This window comes from Malaclemys terrapin, chromosome 8 (genome assembly GCF_027887155.1).
Source record: "Malaclemys terrapin pileata isolate rMalTer1 chromosome 8, rMalTer1.hap1, whole genome shotgun sequence".
NCBI classification, from domain to species: domain Eukaryota; kingdom Metazoa; phylum Chordata; order Testudines; family Emydidae; genus Malaclemys; species Malaclemys terrapin.
In genome coordinates this window covers 84,874,694-84,896,177 of record NC_071512.1, presented here as the reverse complement: position 1 = coordinate 84,896,177, position 21,484 = coordinate 84,874,694, and the positions used below count along the sequence as shown (strand labels likewise).

The 21,484-nt window shown below is 41.4% G+C and overlaps 1 protein-coding gene across 2 annotated transcripts in view; it reads right to left on the bottom strand.

The window, feature by feature from the left end:
* The window catches only part of ADGRL4 (adhesion G protein-coupled receptor L4), a 98,996-nt gene that overhangs the window by 9,275 nt on the left and 68,237 nt on the right, over nt 1-21,484 (bottom strand). For both annotated transcript variants that reach the window (XM_054037085.1, XM_054037086.1), the window contains exons 8-13: nt 21,007-21,123; nt 18,735-18,928; nt 17,370-17,540; nt 15,623-15,826; nt 13,765-13,985; nt 13,584-13,650 (exon numbers count right to left, since the gene is read on the bottom strand). In XM_054037085.1, the coding sequence (XP_053893060.1) occupies nt 13,584-13,650; nt 13,765-13,985; nt 15,623-15,826; nt 17,370-17,540; nt 18,735-18,928; nt 21,007-21,123 (974 nt within the window). The remainder of the gene's footprint in view (nt 1-13,583; nt 13,651-13,764; nt 13,986-15,622; nt 15,827-17,369; nt 17,541-18,734; nt 18,929-21,006; nt 21,124-21,484) is intronic.

Sequence of the window (21,484 nt, the reverse complement as noted above, 5' to 3'; positions counted from 1 at the left end):
CTAAAGATTCAGACATACTAGTTCTGATTCAGTCTGAGCACTCCACATTCAAACTTCAAAAATGAAGCCCCCAAATCATTCTTTTTTCCTTTCTCAGTCTCGGTCTCAATAATTGATGAAACCATCTATATGCTGATGTCAGATCTCACAAAAAAGAATGAGAAAATTTCTCCTGCTGCTCTCTTAGGCATATACTTGAATTTTTTACATACATCAGATTGAATTTGGCTCCTTCAAACAATGTCTGATGTTCAGCACAGTTGTATCTTATCATTTCCTTCAATGACCCTTATTATCAGTGGTGGAATTAACGAATCTGTGATGGTCTGAATTCTGCCATGAAGAGAGAGAGAGAGAGAGAGAGAGAGAGAGATCTGTCTGGCTACCTGACTAATGGATGGGTAAAACGACAACAGTTAGTGGGACATTATTTCTGAAAGGGTAGAATAGAGTTAAGCTGCTAACAATATTCAAGCTTCAAATTGAAAATGTATGCCATATTAATTGCATAAAATTGCACACAAGCTGGCAGTCAAACAGTCTGGGTTTTGTTTCCTGTCTGATTTCTCTCATTATCATCTCCCAAATGAATACAACTTCTTAAATGCTTTACTTAGACAATAGTAACCTTACGCAGCAGTGGAAAATGTAGGGAAAAAATTAAGAATTTGTTTAGAATAAAGGAAAGGTCTGCAGTGGTTCATGCTAGATTTTGTGACTCTAATTGTTTAAGTAACTTCACGTATTTAAAAGTGTGAATGTGTGCTGGTTGAGTTCATTTCAGACCCTGTCTCAATAATTATGACATCTTCTCATAAAGTTGTGTAGCTATGAATATTTGATAATCTTTTTTAAACACCTCAAGCTGTGGATTTAGCAATTTGATAAGTGAATAGTTGTCAACATTTCTGAGAACACTTTTAGGGAGGCCTCAATAAATAAATAAGTGATTTTCTGCATTTCTCGGGGGACTGCCTAGCTTCTGTTCTCTGAATCACTCAAGATTCAATGCAGTTTGTTAATGGATTGCAGGGGGCTAGATCCACAAAAAGGACCTTCAGTATTGCCCTGTCTAATGCTTAGGGGCCCTGCTGCCTAGTGGAATCTGCAGCGCTGAGTTAGGTATCCAGGCTCCCTATATGATGCATGGGAAGAGTTAGGCACCTAAGAATGGGATCCACAAAAGCCAGTAAGCTAGCTAATAGGAAATGCTGAGGTTGGGAGTGTGTCCTTCAAAGGGAGTGAGGCACGTCTTTCCACACAGGATTCACAGCTATGAACCCACTCCTGGAGTTAAGTGCCGATGCCAGGTCAGTCCTTCCACAAGGGAAATGAGAATATTGACATGGTGGTGGTGCTGAAGTCGCTGCTCCAAGTCAAATTTGAACCTGAGTCTCCCATGCAGGTGCCCTGACCACTAGACTACCACCACCTTCTCCCCTTCTGCTTTGAGTAAGGTCCATTCCAGCAGGTTCTGAAAGCACCTACTGGATGTGGTCCCACGGGTGACATAGGCAGGGAACACCCAGTCTGAGAATCCCACTGGGACTTAGATTCTCAGCTGTGTGGAGTGCACCAGGATTTAGGTAGCTTTGCACACGCCACTGGCAGAAATTTAGACAGATTGGGAATTTTGGTACCTAAAGGGTTTGATGGCAGGTGTGGCGTTTTGAGGATCTAAATTTTGGATATAGGTGCCTAATGAGGCAGGTAGGCTCCTAAATTTCTCTGCAGCTCTAGCCCTGATTTACTAGTTAATTCTGAAATAGCTTTCTTTAATCTCGATCCTGCAGCCAAGGGCGGACTTCTGTGCCAATGCAGAGATCCATGGGACTCCATTTGGGCATAAAGGTGTCCTGCTTTTATTCTGTTGTAGGACTGTGGCCTATACTGGTCAGTATATGAGAGAAACTAATAGTTCTGATAGGTCTATATGAATAAACTATTTACTAGATTGAATCTGCCCCTTTTTCTGCAAAGACTCTGTACCCTTTGGGCCAAGTCTTAGGCTCCTCTTAAGTCCCCACACACCTTCAAAAAGGTGCAAAGAGGATTTAAATCTGCCTTAAAGCAGTGCCTGAAGATTTCCCTTGCATAAGGGCATCCTTAACTGGTGTAGCGCTGGCTACACAGGGTTTGGCCCTGCTCCAGGACCCCAGGCAGTGGGCATTTGGGGGTGAGCAGGCAGCTGGGAGGTGTGGGGCAGAGTGATCAGCAGCATGACACCTGGGGATACTCGAGTCCATTGGGAGCCTACAAATACAGGGTGTGTGTGTGAATATATAGCAGACAGTCCCCTCCATCCCACAGGTGCACAGAGTGCTGCTGTGATGCACAGGGAAACTGGCTTTTTTTAAAAACCGGATTCATTCATTATTTGATGTATTATTTATCAAACACATTTTGACGTATGGATTGCTCACAAACTATTTGCTATGACCTGTCCCCTGAATATTCACTATTTCAGCTGTGTGACTGGTCACTGAAATCACATGGTATTGTTTCCGATCCCAGGCTGGGTGACTCAAATCCAAAGAGCTTTCAGGGGATGGCCATGTGACACTGCCAAGGAGAATACTCCTATGACTCTGCGGTCATGGGAGTATTTGTAACATTTTTTCTGCAATCATTTTTGTGAATAAAAATCCCCTCCTGTGAATGTTTGTGAAAGATGAATCGAAGTAGTAGAGTGGAAGCAAATTCCCATTTGAATAAAAACTTATGCTCATGAATATTTTTACATAGTATTCATCCATTGATGGTGGTGTCATAGAGATAATCATAGCTCATCATTAGGAAAAGTATAGAGGACATCACTCTTCTCTGTAGATTGTCTAAAGCAAACCCACGCATTCCTTTTAATGAGCACTTTAAAGAGAGACAAAATAAAGTAGCTCCAATAGCATTTTAAGGGATAGAAAAGTAAGAAGAGAAGTCGTCCAAATGTCAGTGGCTTTGGTGAAAAGCAGCATGAAGGTAGAACATTACATGTGGATATGGTTTCCGTAGCTAGAAAAGAAATGGGTGCTGAGTGAAAATGTGGGGGATTGGGCTGGCTGTGGGATGTAGGGTTGCCAACTTTCTAATTGCACAAAACTGAACACCCTAGCCCTGCCCTTTCCCCAAGCCCCCGCCTCTTCCCTGAGGCCCCACCCCCACTCACTACATTCCCCCTTCCTCGGTGGCTCGCTCTCCCCCTCCCACTTTCACTGGGCTGGGGTAGGGGATTTGGGTGTGTGGGGGGGTGAGGGCTCTAACTGGGGGTGTGGGTTTTGGGGTGCAGGAGGGGGCTCTAGACTGGGGGGTGGGGCCGAGGGATTTGGAATGTGGGAGGGGGCTGTGGGTTGAGGCAGTGGGTTGGGATGCAGGAGGGGGTATGGTCTCTGGGCTGGGGCAATGGATGAGGGGTTTGGGGTGCAGGAGGGGGCTCCAGGTTTGGGGGGGCTCAGGGATGGGGCATGGTCTTACCTCAGGTAGCTCCTGGTCAGTGGCACAGTGGGGCTAAGGCAGGCTCCCTGCCTGTCCTGGCACCATGCTGCATCCCGGAAGTGGCCAGCAGGTCTGACTCTTAGGCGGGGCAGGGGTGGGGGGCAGGAGGCTCCGTGCACTGTTCTCGCCCACAGGCACCGCCCCTCCAGCCCCCATTGGCCAGGGTTCCCAGCCAATGGGGGTGCAGAGTCAGTGTTTGGGGCAGTGGCAGTGTGTGGAGACCCATGGCCCCTGCCAACTAGCTGGACCTGCTGGATGTTTCCAGGGCGCAGTGCGGTGCCAGGACAGGTAGGGACTAACCTGTCTTAGACCTGCTGCACCACCAACCAGACTTTTAATGGCCCGGTTGGCAGTGCTGATCGGAACCACCAGGGTCCCTTTTCAACCGGGCGTTCCAGTAGAAAACCAGACACCTGGCAACCCTAGTGGGATGGTGTCACGTAGTCTGCAAGGGTAGCTTGCACCTGGCCTGTATTCCTCTCTTTCTTTCTTTCCTTGGTTGTTTTTCTATGATGGAGGAAATTTTAGTTTGGTCATTGGAATGTTCCTCCAGTTACCATGAGTGAGCATAGGCCTGGAGAAGGTGGCAGTGGGCCCTCCACATACTGGCAGAAACTAAAAAGGGGCTGCCAGTGGGAGTTGGGGCCTTTCTTATACCACTGCTAACAACCTGAAAGTGCTCTGCACCCATGCTAGAAAGAGCTGAGAAAGAACTTTTTAACTCTGATAAGTGAAGTTGAAGATTGGGCTTTGTGTGGCAATTGCTTCTAAGGCTGAGCTCATTTGGATTGATCGTCCCTCACATGCTCCATCCAGGGTGAAGCTGGTCACCATATTTGGGGTTGGTAAATATATATATTTTTTTTATCTGTGGCACCACCTTCCCCTTCCCTTGGAGCATTTAGCTATCAGCGTTTGATGTCTGTTCTCAATGTAACAACTTAATAGGAGGGCATTCCGTTCTGGTGGAAATTGGTGGCATGGCCTCTTTCTCCAAATTATTTGCAGGTGCTTGGGAACAGGTGTATTAAGGATGATATGGGGGAAGACATGGGTGCAAGTTTGGGTCTTCTTCTCATGCACAAGTACCAGGACCTCCATGAGAAAACAGTTACCCCTCCAATACTGGTAAGATTGGGAACTATAGTCTGGAGGCTGCATCTGATTGGTGTCCATGGCACAAGGTAGGTGTCCTCAGGTTTTGTGATTATTTAGTACAGCAGGGTCTATGGATTGGTGAATAACACTGCAGTCTGAACTACTGTATTTCAATCAGGATTGCAGCCTTGAGCTTTAAATCAACTACCATTGTGTTCAGGGCCGGCTCCAGGCACTAGCTTGTCAAGCAGGTGCTTGGGGCAGCCACTCCGGAGAGGGGCGGCACGTCCAGCTATTCGACAGTAATTCAGCGGATGGTCCCTCACTCTGGCTCGGAGCAAAGGACCTCCCACCGAATTGCCACCACAGATCGTGATCGCGGCTTTTTTTTTTGGCTGCTTGGGGCGGCCAAAACCCTGGAGCCGGCCCTGATTGTGTTACAATTTTTTCCCACTTTATCCAAAGAAATGGAGTGAAAGGTGAAAAGGTGACTATTAGCACTTACTTTTGTGAAGAATAATAAAGTCCTTGAAAGAAATTAATTTCCACTAAAAGGCAGACTTAATAACAAGAGTTGATATAAAACAAGTGGTTAAAATGGCTTATGGAAGATGCACTCTAAACACTAAAGACCAAACAATACACATCTGTGTAAAAAATGTAAATAGGTATCTACAACAATGTATTAACCTCCAGGAAAGCTAAAACTCTAAGGAGCATAAACACTAGTTGAAAAGTGTGAGCTGGTGGTAAAGTTTGTTATGGCAGATGCTGGAGGTCAAGGAACCTTTTAAATAATATATTGTAGGCTATCAAGAATACTGGCCATGAACTTCACAGTTAGAACAGAAATAATAATATAAGCATCCATATCAAAATCTGAGAGACAATGGGCCTGATTCACCATTCCATTAGTCCAGTTGTTGTTGTTACTTTTTAAACCAGTGGAACTCCACCGATTTCAGAGGTGTTACATGGTAAAACTGAAGTGGCAGAGTGGTAAATCTGCCTGATATCTGAGGACTGAGAAATATTTTTTCTGCTGAGCCTATTTTCAACATGAAAGTGTGATCAATCAGAACAATCCAGATTAAAGCATTAAGTGTGGGAAAGTTGTTAGTACCATGGGAACCAGTGCAGTAATAGTTTTGTCTAGAACTTCTTTTGCATTGATTACAGCAATATTACTAATCCTGACTCAGCCTCAAATGCACAGAACTAGTACGAGAACTGTTGAATACTATTTGATGAATGCACCATTCAGTTCATTTGACCATTTTTGTTGAATAAATAATTTGACAAATAACGGCAAAATTCATCAAATAAAAAAATATGCATCAGATAATTTAAGTAATTGACCAGTTCTAATGAATATGCAGGCAGTCCCTTAATGAAAAGCATTAATCTACTGGTAGCCTGCTTTCATCATTCACGTGTCACTCTTCTGAATTGTGCAACTGCAATCTGTATATTTTATTCATTTACCCATTCATTTATACACGTGACGTTCAAAATCCTATGGTTAATCAATCATTGCAATTATTAGAATATTTCTATTGTACAATGTATGATTCACACATACTATGGTATGTAACCTATTGCTTTTCAGCCTCAGTACCAGATAACTGGAGGATAGCTAATGTAATGCTGATTTTTGAAAAAAAGACTCCAGAGGCAATCCTGACAATTACAGATCAGTAAACCTAATTTCAGTACCAGGCAAATTGGTTGAAGGTATAGTAAAGAACAGAATTATAAGACACAAACAAACATGATAAGTTGGGAAAGAGTTCACCACAACTTTTGTAAAGGGAAATCGTGCCTCACTAATCCATTAGAAATCTTTGCGGGAGGTCAACAAACATGTGGACAATAGTGATCACGTAGACATAGTGTACTTGCACTATCAGACACCCTTTGACATGGTCCCTCACCAAAGGAAAGTAAGGAGTCATGGGATAAGAGGGAAGGTCCTCTCATGGATTGGTAACTGGTTAAAAGATAGGAAACCAAGTGTAGGAATAAATTGTCAATTTTCACAATGGAATGAGGTAAACAGGGATGGGGAGGGTCCCCCCAAGGATCTGTATTGGGACCTATCCTGTTCAATGTATTCATAAATGATTTGGGAAAAGGGGGCAAATGGTGCAAAAATCTGCAGATGATACAAAATCACTCAAGATAGTCCAAAGCTGACTGCAGAGAGTTACAAAGGGCTGGGTGACAAAATGGCAGATGAAATTCAATATTGATAAGTGCAAAATAATGCACATTGGGAAACATAATGCCAAGTATACATACAAAATAAGGGGGTCTAAATTAGCTGTTACTACTCAAAAAGGATATGGTGGCATCATTGTGGATAGTTTTCTGAAAACATCTGCTCAATGTGCAGCAGCAGTCAAAAAAGCGAACAGAATGTCATGAACCATTAGGAAAGGGATAGATAACAAGACAGAAAATATCATAATGCCTCTATATAAGTCCATTGTACACCCACACCTTGAATACTGTATGCAGTTCTGGTGGACCTATGTTATATATTAGAATTGGAAAAAAAGTACAGAGAAGGGCAACAAAAATTATTAGGAGTATGGAAAAGCTTCCACACAATGAGAGATTAAAAAGACTGGGACTGTTCAGTTTAGAGAAGAGATCATTAAGGGGGGACAGGATAGAGGTCTATAAAATTATGAATGGGGTGAAGAAAGTGAATAAGAAAGTGTTATACTTACCCCATCACATAAACACAAGATCCAGGAGTCATCCAATGAAATTAATAGTCAGCAAGTTTAAAAAACAAACATAAGGAAGCACCTCTTCACACAACACACAGTCTACCAGTGGAACTAGTTGCCAGGGGATGAAGGGAAGGGCAAAAGCATAACTAGGTTCAAAAAAGAATTAGATAAGTTCCATAATGGGCAGGACCATCAATGGCTGTTAGCCAAGGTGGTCAGGGATGCAACTGCACGCTCTGAGCATCCCTAAGCCTCTGACTACCAGAATCTGGGACTGCACGACAGGCAGGGGCGGCTCCAGACACCAGCGCAGCAAGCGCGTGCCTGGGGCGGCAAGCTGTGGGGGGTGGCCTGCTGGTCGATGTGAGGGCAGCAGTCAGGCAGCCTTCGGCGGCATGCCTGCGGGAGGTCCACCGGTCCCACGGTTTTGGCGGCAAGTCGGTGGAAGGTACGCCGAAGCCGCAGGACTGGAAGAAACGCCACCGAATCCGCGTGACCGCGGACTGCCCGCAGGCATGCCGCCACCAGCCACCTGATTGCAATGCTTGGGGTGGCAAAAAACATAGAGCCGCCCCTGACGACAGGACATGGATCATCAGATAATAGCCTTGTTCTGTTAATTCCCTCTGAAGCATCTGGCATCAGCAACTGACAGAAGACAGGATACTGGGATAAATGGACCATTGGTATGACCCAGTTGGACCATTCCTATGTTCTTACAGTTGGCATTCTATTCCTGTATAGGAGCACCTGAAAAGGAACTCTGCATTTATGAGATACCTTTCCCAGGAAGTAATTACAGCCTGTACTTTCCAGGCCCAGTTTACAAGAACAATCTAGAAATTGCAGGGATCATTTTATAAGCCATTTCTGTAGTTGCAACCACCACAATTACCAATTGTTTCAAGAAATTAGAGTCTGACTCTGATCCAAATCCCTTCAGTGTCCCTGAAAACACATTAGAGGAGTAAAAATGGAAGAACACAGTAATGATGTCCTCCTTACAACACAGCACCGCAATATCTGGATGACATGTCAGAGAGATCATTTTATAGTGTCCAGTTTTGGATATCTCAAGGCCCCATTGTCAGGGATCATGTATGTATTTTGTGATCACAGAGGGTGGTCTTATAAATAGTAATGACTGCACTGATAGATACCATTGCTAAACTGAAATGCATACCTAATATGTTAATACTATTGCTTATAATACTTTCAGAACCCAGTTCTCTGCTGTGGTATGCCAGGTTCATATCAATGGATATCAATCTACATAGGTGTAACAGGACAGTTAAGACCTGTGTGTCTCTGCATGTCTTGTCGGGGTGCAAGTACTGTTACTAAGGGACATTTTGATTGAATTAATTCATTATGGCTGAAATTCAACCCTTGCTGCACCAAGCCCAGCTAAACAGGCTTTGTGTAGGAAAGATGACAGGGTTGGGTGAGTAGGATATTGAAAGGGGCCCTCTGATGGCTGCTCATCCAAAAGCAATTGATTCGTCTTTGTATCATCTACTCAGTGGCTTCCAGATGCTGGATCTGCATAAGCATAGCTCTCATGGCTCCGTTCCTGGCCCATCCCTGGAAACCCCTCCTCAGCAACTTACGGGGGAGCTACTGCAGAACTCTTCTCTGCAGTGTGTGGGAGTAGAGGGCTTCATCCTGCCCCACTGAAATCAGGGGGGGCTTTGTCAGGGGCCTTTCTCCCTCTTACACAGTACTTAATGGGCAGCTTCAAATGTGTGGGAGGCTCTGCATGAGATCTCCATACAGAGGTAGACTTCATCTTATGCTAACATTATGTATTAACACTACACTGTGTGCAAAGCATGTTTTCATTTTACATTCTTTCTATTGCATAGAGATTAAAGCTATAAGAGTGCATTAAAAAAACTAGAACATTTTCTCTCATTTTTATACCTTTTATCGCTGGAGCTTACTTTTGTATTTGCCTCATTCAAGCATACAGTTGTGGGTGTGTGTATAGATTTTCTCCCCTTAAAGTCTGTAGTACATTCATTTTTATATTAAAAAGTCTAAATTGTTCTTACAAAATAATTTCTTCAAGCTTGTAAGCTTTGATCTAATCTGTGGCACAGTTTTAGTTAAAATGGTTGTGGTTCTAAAAGATTACAAGTATTAGGAAGAAGAAATAAGAAGATGTGAAGTTGTGGATATTATCTTCAACTTTCAGCTTGCTTTACAAAGGTTTAAAATGCCCTTTCATCCATAACCCAATCTAGCAAACTTCTGACCCACTCCTTTTCATGTACAGTCATCAATCTAATAAATAATAAATAATAAATAATAATAATTAATTCTTAGATAGGATCAATAATGCCACTGGTTATACTTCAGAATTCTGTTGGAAACTTAATATTAATAAACAAATACCTTAGGCAATAGTGTTACTATTTAAGCAAACAGAGAGGAACATAGCTTGTACTCTTGATGATAAAGACCTGAGCTTCTTGCGTTTAACTATTATTACAGTAGATTTAAAGACCAAAGATCTGTTTGAAACAATGCACCCAGAGGTAGATTATCCATCAGCACAGAACCAGTTCTGTTCTTAATCATTTACATGTTGTCTCAAAAGCATATTACATTATAATCCCAAACCACAAATCTCCTAGGGCTCCATTCATAAAAGCAGAAAGCACCATTTACAGTACATGGGTTTTCCTGTTGACTAAGAATGTAATGTTTCTGAATAAGATTAGAGCTACGGTGAGCTGTTCATTAGAGATTTGAACTCTGGTGTACAAATCCCTTTAGGCTTGCTTGGAAAAGCCTGTGAACTCCCTGCCATCAGTTAGTTAGGCTCAGGATTAAAGGCAAGTTTGAAAGCTGCTGGTATATATAGTTCTATATCTGAAGATTCTGTTGCTCTATCTGTTTATCTCAGAACAAAAAGTAGCATTTCCTTCTCAAAGTACTTAATTGTTTTATGTTTTTTCTCAGCAATTTCTCTACTGATTTTAAATTAATTAATCTTTCTCTGGAATAACGATCTTGGAAAGTCTTATGGTAAGAAACAGGGCTTACGAATTAAAAAGGTATTTCCAAATACTCATTGCCTTGGAAAGAGCATATATTTGTTACATTCCCTGCACCTAGCACACTATTTGGGAAGGAGGAACAACAAGAATGGAAATAATGCCATCAGTATCCATTCCACAGAACTTAGTACTGACTTCATCTCCTAAATCAAGCATTTCATAAGATATTTTCTATTTTCTCCTTGGAGAGTTACATGGGTTGAGGTTTTCGAAGTAGAGCAGGCAAATTAGCTAATCCCCTGAAATACTTTGAAAACATTCCTGTGTATTTCACTTCTTAATTTCCATTACTACCCAATCAAAACTATCAAAAAGTCACACAGCAGCAACAGAGTCCACTGTGAATGGAGTACATTCCCTCATGGATTTAGTAGTGTGTGCACACATGGTTATTAACAGATAATAAGCAATGTGTAAGAATATTGTTAAAATAAAGTGTCAGAAAGAAGCACTTTCATTGCACAGGCAACCACAACAAAACAATTGTTGATCTGATTTCCTGACCTGCTACAGCCATGTTGTGCTGCTCCACGGATGGAAAGGGCTTGGAAACTAGTCAGAGTGGTCTCTTCCTGGAGAGGGGAAATTACTTGGTGGTGTAGAACTGACATAGTGGGTCTAACTCAGATGTCCTGCCCGGCCCCTGAGCTCCCGGCCGGGGAGCCTAGTCCTCAGCCTCTCCCCCCCGTGGGGAGCGCAGCTGGCTGTGGCCGGGTGTCATGGCTGCGAGCTCCTGCAGCTGGTAAGGGGGCAGGGAGCGGAGGGTCCTGAGGGGCAGTCAGGGAGGAGGGGGCGGTTGGATGGGGTGGAGGTTCTGGACGGGAGGTCAGGGGATGGGGAACAGGGAGGGTTGGGAGTGAGAGTCCCAGGGCGCCTGTCGGGGGGGCCTGTAAGGGGGCGGGAATGTGGATAGGGGTCGGAAGGTCAGTCAGGGGACAGGGAGCGGGGGGGTTGGATAAGGGGGTGGGATCCTGGGGGGCAGTTAGGGGCGGGGAGTCCCGGGAAGGGGTGGTCAGGGAACGAGAAGCAGAGGGCAGTTGGATAGGGGGTGGGAGTTCCTAGGGGGCTGTCAGGGGACAGGGAGCGGGGGGGGGGGTTGGATGGGTTGGGGATTCTGAGGGGGGCAGTCAGGGGGTGTGAAGTGGGAGGGGGCGGATAGGGGGTGGGGCACAGCCTTCCCTACCCGGCCCTCCATACAGTTGTACAACCCCGATGTTGCCCTCAGACCAAAAAGTTTGCCCACCCCTGGTCTAACCCATTCCAATCTGTGCCCCATGATCTTCTTGGTGTAGGGGGCATGGTAATCAGGTTATCATTGTATATCACGTATTCTACCTACTCCTGGATGATTGGTCTGCTTCTGGGGTCACAGGTGACTAGACATAAATGAGAGTAGTTCTGATGTTACTCTAACTTACGACAAGGGCTGAGCGGGCTCCATAACTGAGGAGCCACAAAAATGGGGTCAAGCTATCTTTGCATCTTTTCTCTTAGGCCCTGCACCAAGCACAGCTCAGTTGGACCTGAGAATTGAAACTCATATGTATATACTGTGATGATTTTTACATTTGGATCCCATAGTTTTATAGACTGGAGTTCTGGATACTAACAGTGAATTAATCTAACGCATAGCAATGACAAGAAATTAATGATAAAAGGAAAAACTGATACCCTCCCCTGGAGATATGAGGCATGGGAATGGAAAGAACAAAGAAATGTGGACCTTGTAAGTTATGCTCTCAGAAGAAGTGGATAGAGTCCATAAAGGAAGCAGGGCAAATGGCACCCTAAGCCTGTGAAGCCCTACGATCTAGAAGACAGGAGAAAACTGAGTCTTAGTGAGGAGTTGTCTCTCCTCACTGCTCTTCTTGCCCCCTTTCAGCCCTGACAACCTGCCTCCTGCAAACTCTACTTTTGCACTACTCTGATCCTGGAGTTACTCTCCACTGGTCTGCTTCCCATGGAGAAGTTAGAATGACTTGAAATTTGCCTATGGTTTCTGTGCTAGGCTTGGAAGGGATGGGCGAGTGGGGGCTATATTGTCCTGAGGGCGATTGTCCTGTATCTGGTAGAGTTGTCGGAACGATGCACAGCTAGCATGACAGAGCTTAAGATTTGGTCCCCTAATTTCAGTGGGAATTTTGGGTACACACATAATGCAAGTAGAATTGGGCCAAAATATATCTGGTATGTTATTCAGCATTAAAGAGGTTCATATTTTCATGTACGTAGTCATTGCTTAAACTCTTTTGCTTTCACTCTATTCATGTTGAGCACTGTCACTTGCTCCTTTTAAAAATCCACAAAATTTATCACCAAACACATAAAAAAATTAGCTAAGGATTGTAACTGAACTGACCATAGAGGCCACAAGGCCTCCACTATACCTTCTCCTTCTTAGAGCTCCTGCTATTGTCTGATCACTGTCAATCTTCTCACATATAGTGATGCTCGATTACAGATGGAATGGTTTGTTAAACTTCAAAAGCATTTCTAAGTGCTGTAAAGTACCAAAAGATGTCTTATTTAGAATGGAACATATAATACCTGCCAAATTTGCAGGTTTGAAACCACTTCCAATAAGAATTAAAAAGGCCCTCTTTCCATCTGAAATAGGGCTATCAATACTTGACTTGTCTGCCCACGTGAAATAGAAGGTTCTTGTCTTTGACATCGCAATTTAGTTTAAAATAGCTTTGATGATGACAGGGTACATAGGAAAGATAAAACCATAAAGATGACAGTCTAATCTTCTAAGATGACCGATCACTGATAAAAGATTAAGTAACGCAACATTTCAAATACTAGATTATCTGTCTGTTGGCATAGTGTCTGTATACACCTCCTGCTGAGCCTTGCTGAGATACCACTGACATGTGAAGATGTTGCTTCTTACAGACTAAAAATGCTGCACAGAATTCCTCAAACTATCAGGTTAAAAGGAAAAAAAAGAAGAAACAGCCCTGATCTGCAATGGAGTTTTATTAGTCAAACATTTGTTTTCCAAGCTAGCAAAGCATTTAGATGTACAGCATAGAAATAATTTAGAGACACTATAAAAATAGTTTTAAACAGTCAATCCTGCCCTATAGTTAGCACTCACAGATAGACTGCCAATAGTTTAGTGATTATTAAACACCTTTTATTATCAGTTTTACAAACTATAATAAAAAAGGGAAATTATACTTACAAGAATTATTAGACATGCTGGTCCTATAAAACTCCATATAAAGTTATTCTTTGTGCTGAGCCAACATCTGAAAAGTAAACAGCACAGAATGTCTTGAAATGTGCCCAACTCCTACATATACTTCCTCTGCATTCTTACAGCATGTTACTAACTGAAACAGACACGTAAAACAGCAACTTACACTTCGGTAGTGCCGTAATATTTATATCCTAGCGCTGCTGAAATTCCAACCACCACTGCTGGACTCACATAACCAAAGATATAGAAGTTCTTGTGCAAGAATCCCTTGTTGTAGATGACTCCCACAACTATAAGGTACAGGTGTATGCCTTCGATGCACATCCATGCAAAGGCAGCTAAAAGGAAATAATGGAGTAATCCAGCAGTGATTGAACAGAAGAGCTAGAAAGTCAACCAGAGAAAGCAAAGTCATAAATAGTAATTAATGTAGTACTATTACAATACATGACTGGGGGCTCTGTTTATTAATAATTATGCCAAAAGGGTATTATCACAGTCTAAATTTAACCATGACTTAGAGATACTTGGCCTAAACACAAAACTAAACCTCTTCATTATTATTTTTCTGTAGCAAACTGTAAAGCAAAGAAAATATATTTAACCTTTAAAATCAAGCTGTGGATATGTCTGTGTCCCCCTACCTAAATCCCTTTAAATGGACACTCTTGACCCCACAACTGGAGCTAACTAGTCTATATATTGTGCTGAATTAATTAAGATGCATTTTTCCTTTAGATACCAAAATTAAATTGCCTGGCAAATCATTATTTAAGGTTTTATTTTAAAGCATATGGACATGCTTTTAGTAAACAATGCTTGTAAAATTACACTCCTCAGTCAATCAATACTGGAGAGCTGTCTCAGGAATTTCAAATGATATTTTTCAATCAATTTAAAATACTGTTCTGCAATACAGGAGAAAAGAGAAGATGGTTTTTTAGCAACTGTCCATTATTAAAATGATGTCAAACTAATTCAAAAATCATAATTATTAATATCTGACATGTACATAGCAACTTTCACCTGAGAATGTCAAGGTGCTAAAGAAGACTTTTTACATCATTGAGGTGGATTACACAGGGATTACTTCACAACCCCCACCTCCACTGAGACTCAGACACCTCTGGTGTGTGGTACACAGCAATGCTAACCAGCAGTTTAAGGCAGGATTTGAAGAATACCATATTCACTTGAAACTACAGGATAATTTAGGTAGGCAGAATATATCTAGGTGAACTATAATCTTCCCAGGAAGCAGGGCTCAACAGCCTTACACCACTGAAGAGTGTCATGAGGTCTTAAGTGACAGTGAATGGTCAAGAGGGGGAGGGATAGCTCAGTGGTTTGAGCATTGGCCTACTAAACCCAGCGTTGTGAGTTCAATACTTGAGGGGGCCATTGAGGGATCTGCAGAAGAGAAAAAAACATAACTAACTGTCAGGGAGAGTACTTGGTCCTGCTAGTGAAAGCAGGGGACTGGACTTGATGACCTTTCAAGGTCCCTTCCAGCTCTATGAGCTAGGTATATCTCTATATATTCTAATCACTTTTAGATCTTCTCTGGTAGACGGCACTTCTAGCAGCACAGTGTCTTTAACACAAGGCTGAGGCTTTGGTTCAGGACTGACTCTGAGGGAAAAGTGCCATACATTGATTCACCAGCATTGCTTTGTACAGCACCTAAATGCTTAGTTGGTGGAACTGTTAAAGGTCAAAACATTAGGGTTGTGAAATAGTTGAAATACCAACCACACCGAGGCCAAGTTTTCAGATAGCATAAACTGGCAAAGCACTATTGAATTCAATGGAGCTACATCAATTAATGTGGCTCTATTTCTAAAGCATGCACAATAAAAACACTTTGTATTCACCATAAGTACTGTGGAGACTAGGATGTCAATAGCACTAGAACGTTCATATTAACATCAGAAAATATTGCATGCTATATGGAAAATGGTACTTTATACTGTATATTTACTTTGCAAATGTAAAAATCAAGGAATGACAAAGCCACGCACCTTGTTATTGTTCATATTAATTCCAACAAGAAAGATAAGTTCTGCCAGGAAAAGACTGCAGCAGAGATTTTTGTGAATTGTCGTTCTAGTACTTTGAATTTCACTGAAGAACCAGAAGGTAAAAATGCAAATGGAGAGGCAAATCAACGAAATAATTATTCCTAGCTGAGTGATTCTTGTAAGAATGTTATAATTTGTAACACCCTGGGGGAAAATTATATTATAATAGTTAAGAGAATAACTGTGTACCTTGTCAAAAAAGCATCATTCTATAATATACTCCCTTTTACCTTTTTGCAAAACATACATCAAAACTGTTTGTAGGGTTGCAGTGCAAATGCACACTTTTGATAAGCTCAAAAGTATTTTTTTTTTGAGGCAGATATCATGCTCAGTAAAACCAACAATAAAATATATATTTCAATGTTCTTAACACCAGTGATGTGTTATTTCCTTGCATAATATCATTTTAGTATTGATATCTGGTAATATGACTTTAAAAAAATCTAATCTATTACTAAATGACAACCATATTGGCAACAGAAAATGTATTAATACCTGACATTAAAATATTACCCCATCAGTGACTCATTCATATTTTCCTACATAGAATAAGGGCATCACTTTTCTTCAATGTAAACATGAGCAATAAAGGACTTGGAAATCACAATTGCTTAAATCAAATGCTAGTTCAAGATACATAGTATGGAAATGGTCTAAAATATTATGGGCTATTTTTAATGATTATGTGCACGTATTTTCTGTGCAGAAGGACAGTTACAGTGGCAACTTGGTATTCAGTAAAAAGAACCTCTGAAATACGTGACTGCATAAGGGCAGGCTGTGGCTGGCCATAAAGTATATCTAAGTATGAATTCTAAATACAGGCCCAGAGATTATCCTCTTTTTAAAATAAACTATATAAGGACCCCTCAAAAGTATTAAATTTGAACGGAAGACTTAAGATGCTATTTAGCAACTAAGAAGCACCCTCTATCAGTATGAAGTACACAGTGTGGAAGAATTGTCTCAGCACAACGTATTCATGCTAATGCTCTTCTTATCACCAATCCTGATGCCTAAAAAAGCTGCCTCCTGAGACTAAACCTAGGCTCCTCTCTCTCTCTCTATATATATATATCTTGTATGGATTCCAAAAACCTTAGGAGCCTTTTAATGTAAATGGGGCACAAAGTGCGGGAGCATTTTAACAATTCTGTGATGTTTGTGAGGATCCCTGTTTTAATGTTCATGAACTCAGTCCTGCCTTGCTATTCCTATGCAATTTTCTGACAATGCTATTGCAACTCAGGGGATACATTTAAAGGAGACATTCCAGATTTTTAGATACTAAGACAAATATATGACAAAAAAGCATTGTGAGCAAAATCCCAGGCCATATGGTTGCTGACCACTTCAGATACCAGTTAAATCTGAATGTAGCCTTGAAGTGGGTTTTGAACTAAAGAACAACAGACTAAAGGTTTGGAACAAGATTCTTTGCTGCATCACTGTCCTGTCATACTGCAAAATGGACACAAAGAAATTCAGACAGAAATGGGAGGAATTGTGTTTGCACTGTTCACAATAAATTGTGTGTTTGCTGAATAAGGAAAAAGAGATGGAGCCAAAAGAGGAGTGGGGGTGGGGGGGAGATGGCAATAAATTATATTAGTGGCAATGAAAAAAACCACATTAAATGAGATCTAAGTATTTGGTAAAACACTAAGTGAAAAATAGCACTTACAACAGAGCCGCCTGAAGACATCAAAACAGCAAAATGAGTCAGATGATTACATTTGCATGAGGTATGAGTAGTGTTGGAATGTGTCAGCTCACAGCCTTCGGTAGACCAGTGGCCATTCATTGTGTCTGCTGAGTAGTTCCAAAATGCACATTTAATATCCTTATCTGCAGTCTGCAAGAGAGATAAGATGTTTTACTGATGGTGAAAGGCAGACATTTTCCATCAAGAGACTCTTCAGAACAATTCATTAAAAACTGTATTTTACTGAAGGAAGGTTCAGGAAAAAAAACAAATCAAAACAAGACTCAACCCGCCCCCCACTCCAAACCAACCTTCAGAACATAAAACAAACAAACAAACCTATCCCAAGCAATTAAAAATAGCACAACATTGAAATACCTGATTCACCTCGTTAACAGCGGACTAAACAAGCTGGACTGATCCAATTACCCAACCTTCCTGGCATTTACAAAGGTGTCAGAATCTTATATCTGGTACACAGCTATATATACATACATGCACCTATTGAATGGAACAACTTGCAACATTACAGCCACATTGCTGCCTCTATCCTACCCAATAGAACAGCTTGGTTCCATTCTTTCCTTCTCATTTCCTGCCCCAAGGCAGCATGGGTCTTTCTGTTCTGTCACACTGAATACCTTGGGCACTTGTAAAGCAACTTGGGGTGCCTCCATCTACAAGTAATGTGAACTAGAAGAGGACTTTAGGCTTAGCTCACTGCTCATAAATGATCTTGTGTTGCAATAGTCACAGCACAGGGAGAAAACAGATTTGTCCTATACATTTTATAAGTCCAGCCAGAGGGTAGGTGGGCGGGGAGAGGAGGAGGGAGCCAGGGGTACTTAAAGCCATTTCTGGCTCAACATCAACACACTGACATCAAATGTGATACTGGCAACTGCCAAGACCCCATTATTATTATTTGTATTGTGGTAGGACCTCGGAGTGCCAGTCATGACATGCCATGGGCCAGGGCCCTGATGTGCTACACACGCTAATGTGCACAGAACAAAAAGCTTCTGCAGTCACTTATCCTGTGCAAATCCGCTTCAATCTGATTTGAAGTGTTTCCCTTTTATGGATATAGCTCTAATCATCTGACAAACTGTTGGTGAGATTATCCTAAATACAGAAAGGTCAGAAGCCGGAAGATTCTCTGATCACACTCATAAATTTTGCTCACAATTACAGTCCAGTGACTCTGTAGTTATTACTGTTGACATACTCTAGAAACATTTTCCCATGGTAGCCAACATATCCTGTAGGTACAGTTATATCACATCAAATAATTACAGTACTGTTTTCCTTTCTTCAGATGTTGATTAAAAAAAAAAATCTTACCTTGATGTACTTTAAAGTAAATGTTATTTTCTCAAGCTCATAGAGTGTAGGTGGATTTGAATTAATTGCAACAGCAATAACTGATGAGCTTACTGTCTCTCTCTGCTCTGAACTATCTTTCGATGAGGAGTTTTTAGATGATGAAAGCAAAGAACCAATATTGCTATACCTCAGAAACACAACTGCAACAGTGCCTATCAATCAAACAGACTGTGTTTAGTAGTTTGTGGGGTTTTTTTTTATAGTAGAACAAAATTGAAGACATTAAGGAAACAATAAACAATAGACATGATTACTGCTATTGCATAAAATATGCAAAACAGATGGAATCTTTGTGGAATACTTATAAAAATGTTTTAGAGACAATGAAATATAGCCTTATTTAAAACAACGTAATGTCCACTGGAATTAAAAATGTGTGTTTATATTGGATATTCTAATAGGATAGATGCACATTTTTTTCTGGAGTAATGTATACTTGCAGCAATACTACCTCTGGCTGCAGGTCAGGTGTCAGATCTTGTAAGATAACAATGTTAATTATAGGGGATACAATCCTGGCCCCAGTTTTAAGTTAATGGGAGTTTGGACATTGATTTTACTGCACCCAGGATTTCGTGCCTGGTCAGTAACTGAACAGGAGACATGCAAGGCACAGAAATCCACAGTAATACGTAGGATGCTTCCTCCTGAGTCAGTATTGATACCAAGACCTTCTGTGGTGTTTGGGATTGAGGTTTTGATTGGCTGAAAACCCAGGTAAAGATGGAGAAAGAGCTCAAGGTTGGTTTTGTCAGATTTGGGGCACTAGTTCTGGTATTCTGGCAAAATTCTAATTTCTTATTATTATCCATATTTCAGTGACAGCATAAGGCCCCAGCTAAGATCAGGGCCCCAATATCCTAAGTGCTATCCAAACACATAGTAAGAGAGTCCCTGCCCCAATAAACTTACAAACTAAATAGACAAGATACACAGAGCTACCGAGAGTTGTGAAGTGACTTGCCTAAGGTCACCCAGCAGATCTATGGTTGAGCCAGAGATAGAGCCCAGATCTTCTAAATCCCAGAAGCCAGTGCCCTGTACATTACACTACACCAGTGGTTCTCAAACTTCCTTACACTGTGACCCCCTTCTGACAACAAAAATTACTACACAATTAAGGGCGGGTGGGGGTGGGGCTGTAACCTGGGCTCCACCTCCTAGGGCTTAAGCTGAAGCCTGAGCCCCACCACCCAGGGCTGAAGCCCTTGGGCTTTGGCTTCAGACCCAGGCCTCAGGGAGTCTAACCCCAGCCCTGGCAACCACATTAAAATGGGGTCGCAACCTACTTTTGGGTCCCAACCCATAGTTTGAGAAGTGCAGCACTACACTATCTCTCGCAGATCATTTAAGTACATTATGCCTGCCAAAATTCTCCACCTTGTTTCAGCTAGACATTTTTTCTTCACTGTCTGTCCTAAAGTGTTATACAGTGGTGCTATGTGCTATTACACAGCTGTTGTGTTTCAATTTAGGGGGATAGTATGAGGGGATTTCACATAAATGGTATATTATCCCTCTAGGTTCTCAATATAGCCACCATCACTTTTGTATATCTCTGAGTGGTACTCCCGCCACTGCAATCAGGGTAACAGCTTCTTGGTTTCAAAGAACATTTGACTGGGTATTTTTCAGGAGGGGTAACTGAGTCTGCAAGTCATTCCTTCCACTTAATCCAACTCTGACAGGTTGTAAGACTTGTCTACTGTCTTGGCTTTCTCTTTGCTGAGGAGTGGGTTGAGATGCATGGGGTAGTTGGGAATGGGAAGTTTTATTGTGCTGCTGATCAATTCATTCCTTGGGAGTTGGGGTCAGTCTGGATGGGCTAGTTATACTTGGATCTTACTTTACATATTTTTAATATATGTAAACGCATCTCGGGCTTTAAGATAGCTACAGAAATATGCTTCCTTGTAAAGTGCTTTAGATGTGCCAGTATGATCATTAGTATTTTAGTACATTTAAAACATATTGTAATAAAACATACAAAAATGGAGGGCGGTTTCCATATAAAAACTGGCAAAAATAAGAGGCATAATATTCCTGTGGTGCATTACACCAGTGGAAGCTGTAGATAGGACCCAGGGCTAGACAACAAGGTGTTACAAATGCCTTTCTCTACTGCTATCAACGTCACAACTGCACAGTTAGTGAATTATGCATCTGATTTTTGCCAGCAAGTAGGTACCAGGAGTGCTGCTTAAACCATTGTTTAATGGCTTTTTCTTACCATTAGAATTAGGTGATTCCTTTTTCTTTGGAGATATCTTTATATAATCTCCTCCCAGGTGTGCATGAGGGTGAATGTGTTTCATGTGGTGCGAATCAAAAGCAAAAACCCTGAGAGCTGTAAAAAGAAAAATACTATGCAAATCACTTCCATTACAGTCTAATATAATTTACAGTTAGGTTAATAAATGTGACATCAGATTGCATAATTATTGTGAATTTTAAAAATACATCATTGTGCCAAATATTTCGAGGAGAAATGCTATTAATAGGTACATGTTTGCTTTAAACCTCTAGACTTTGTTATTCTAATGCATACATTTTTCTCTCATACCTTTTATTCTTTCCATGAAAAATATGGTCTTTTATTTACTTTGCATTAAATTAGGCACTGGAAAGAATAATGTAGGTTACTTTAGGAAGAGCTATTGCTTTATTAAAAATTCATTTCTGAAAGGGACCACAAATCACAATTATAA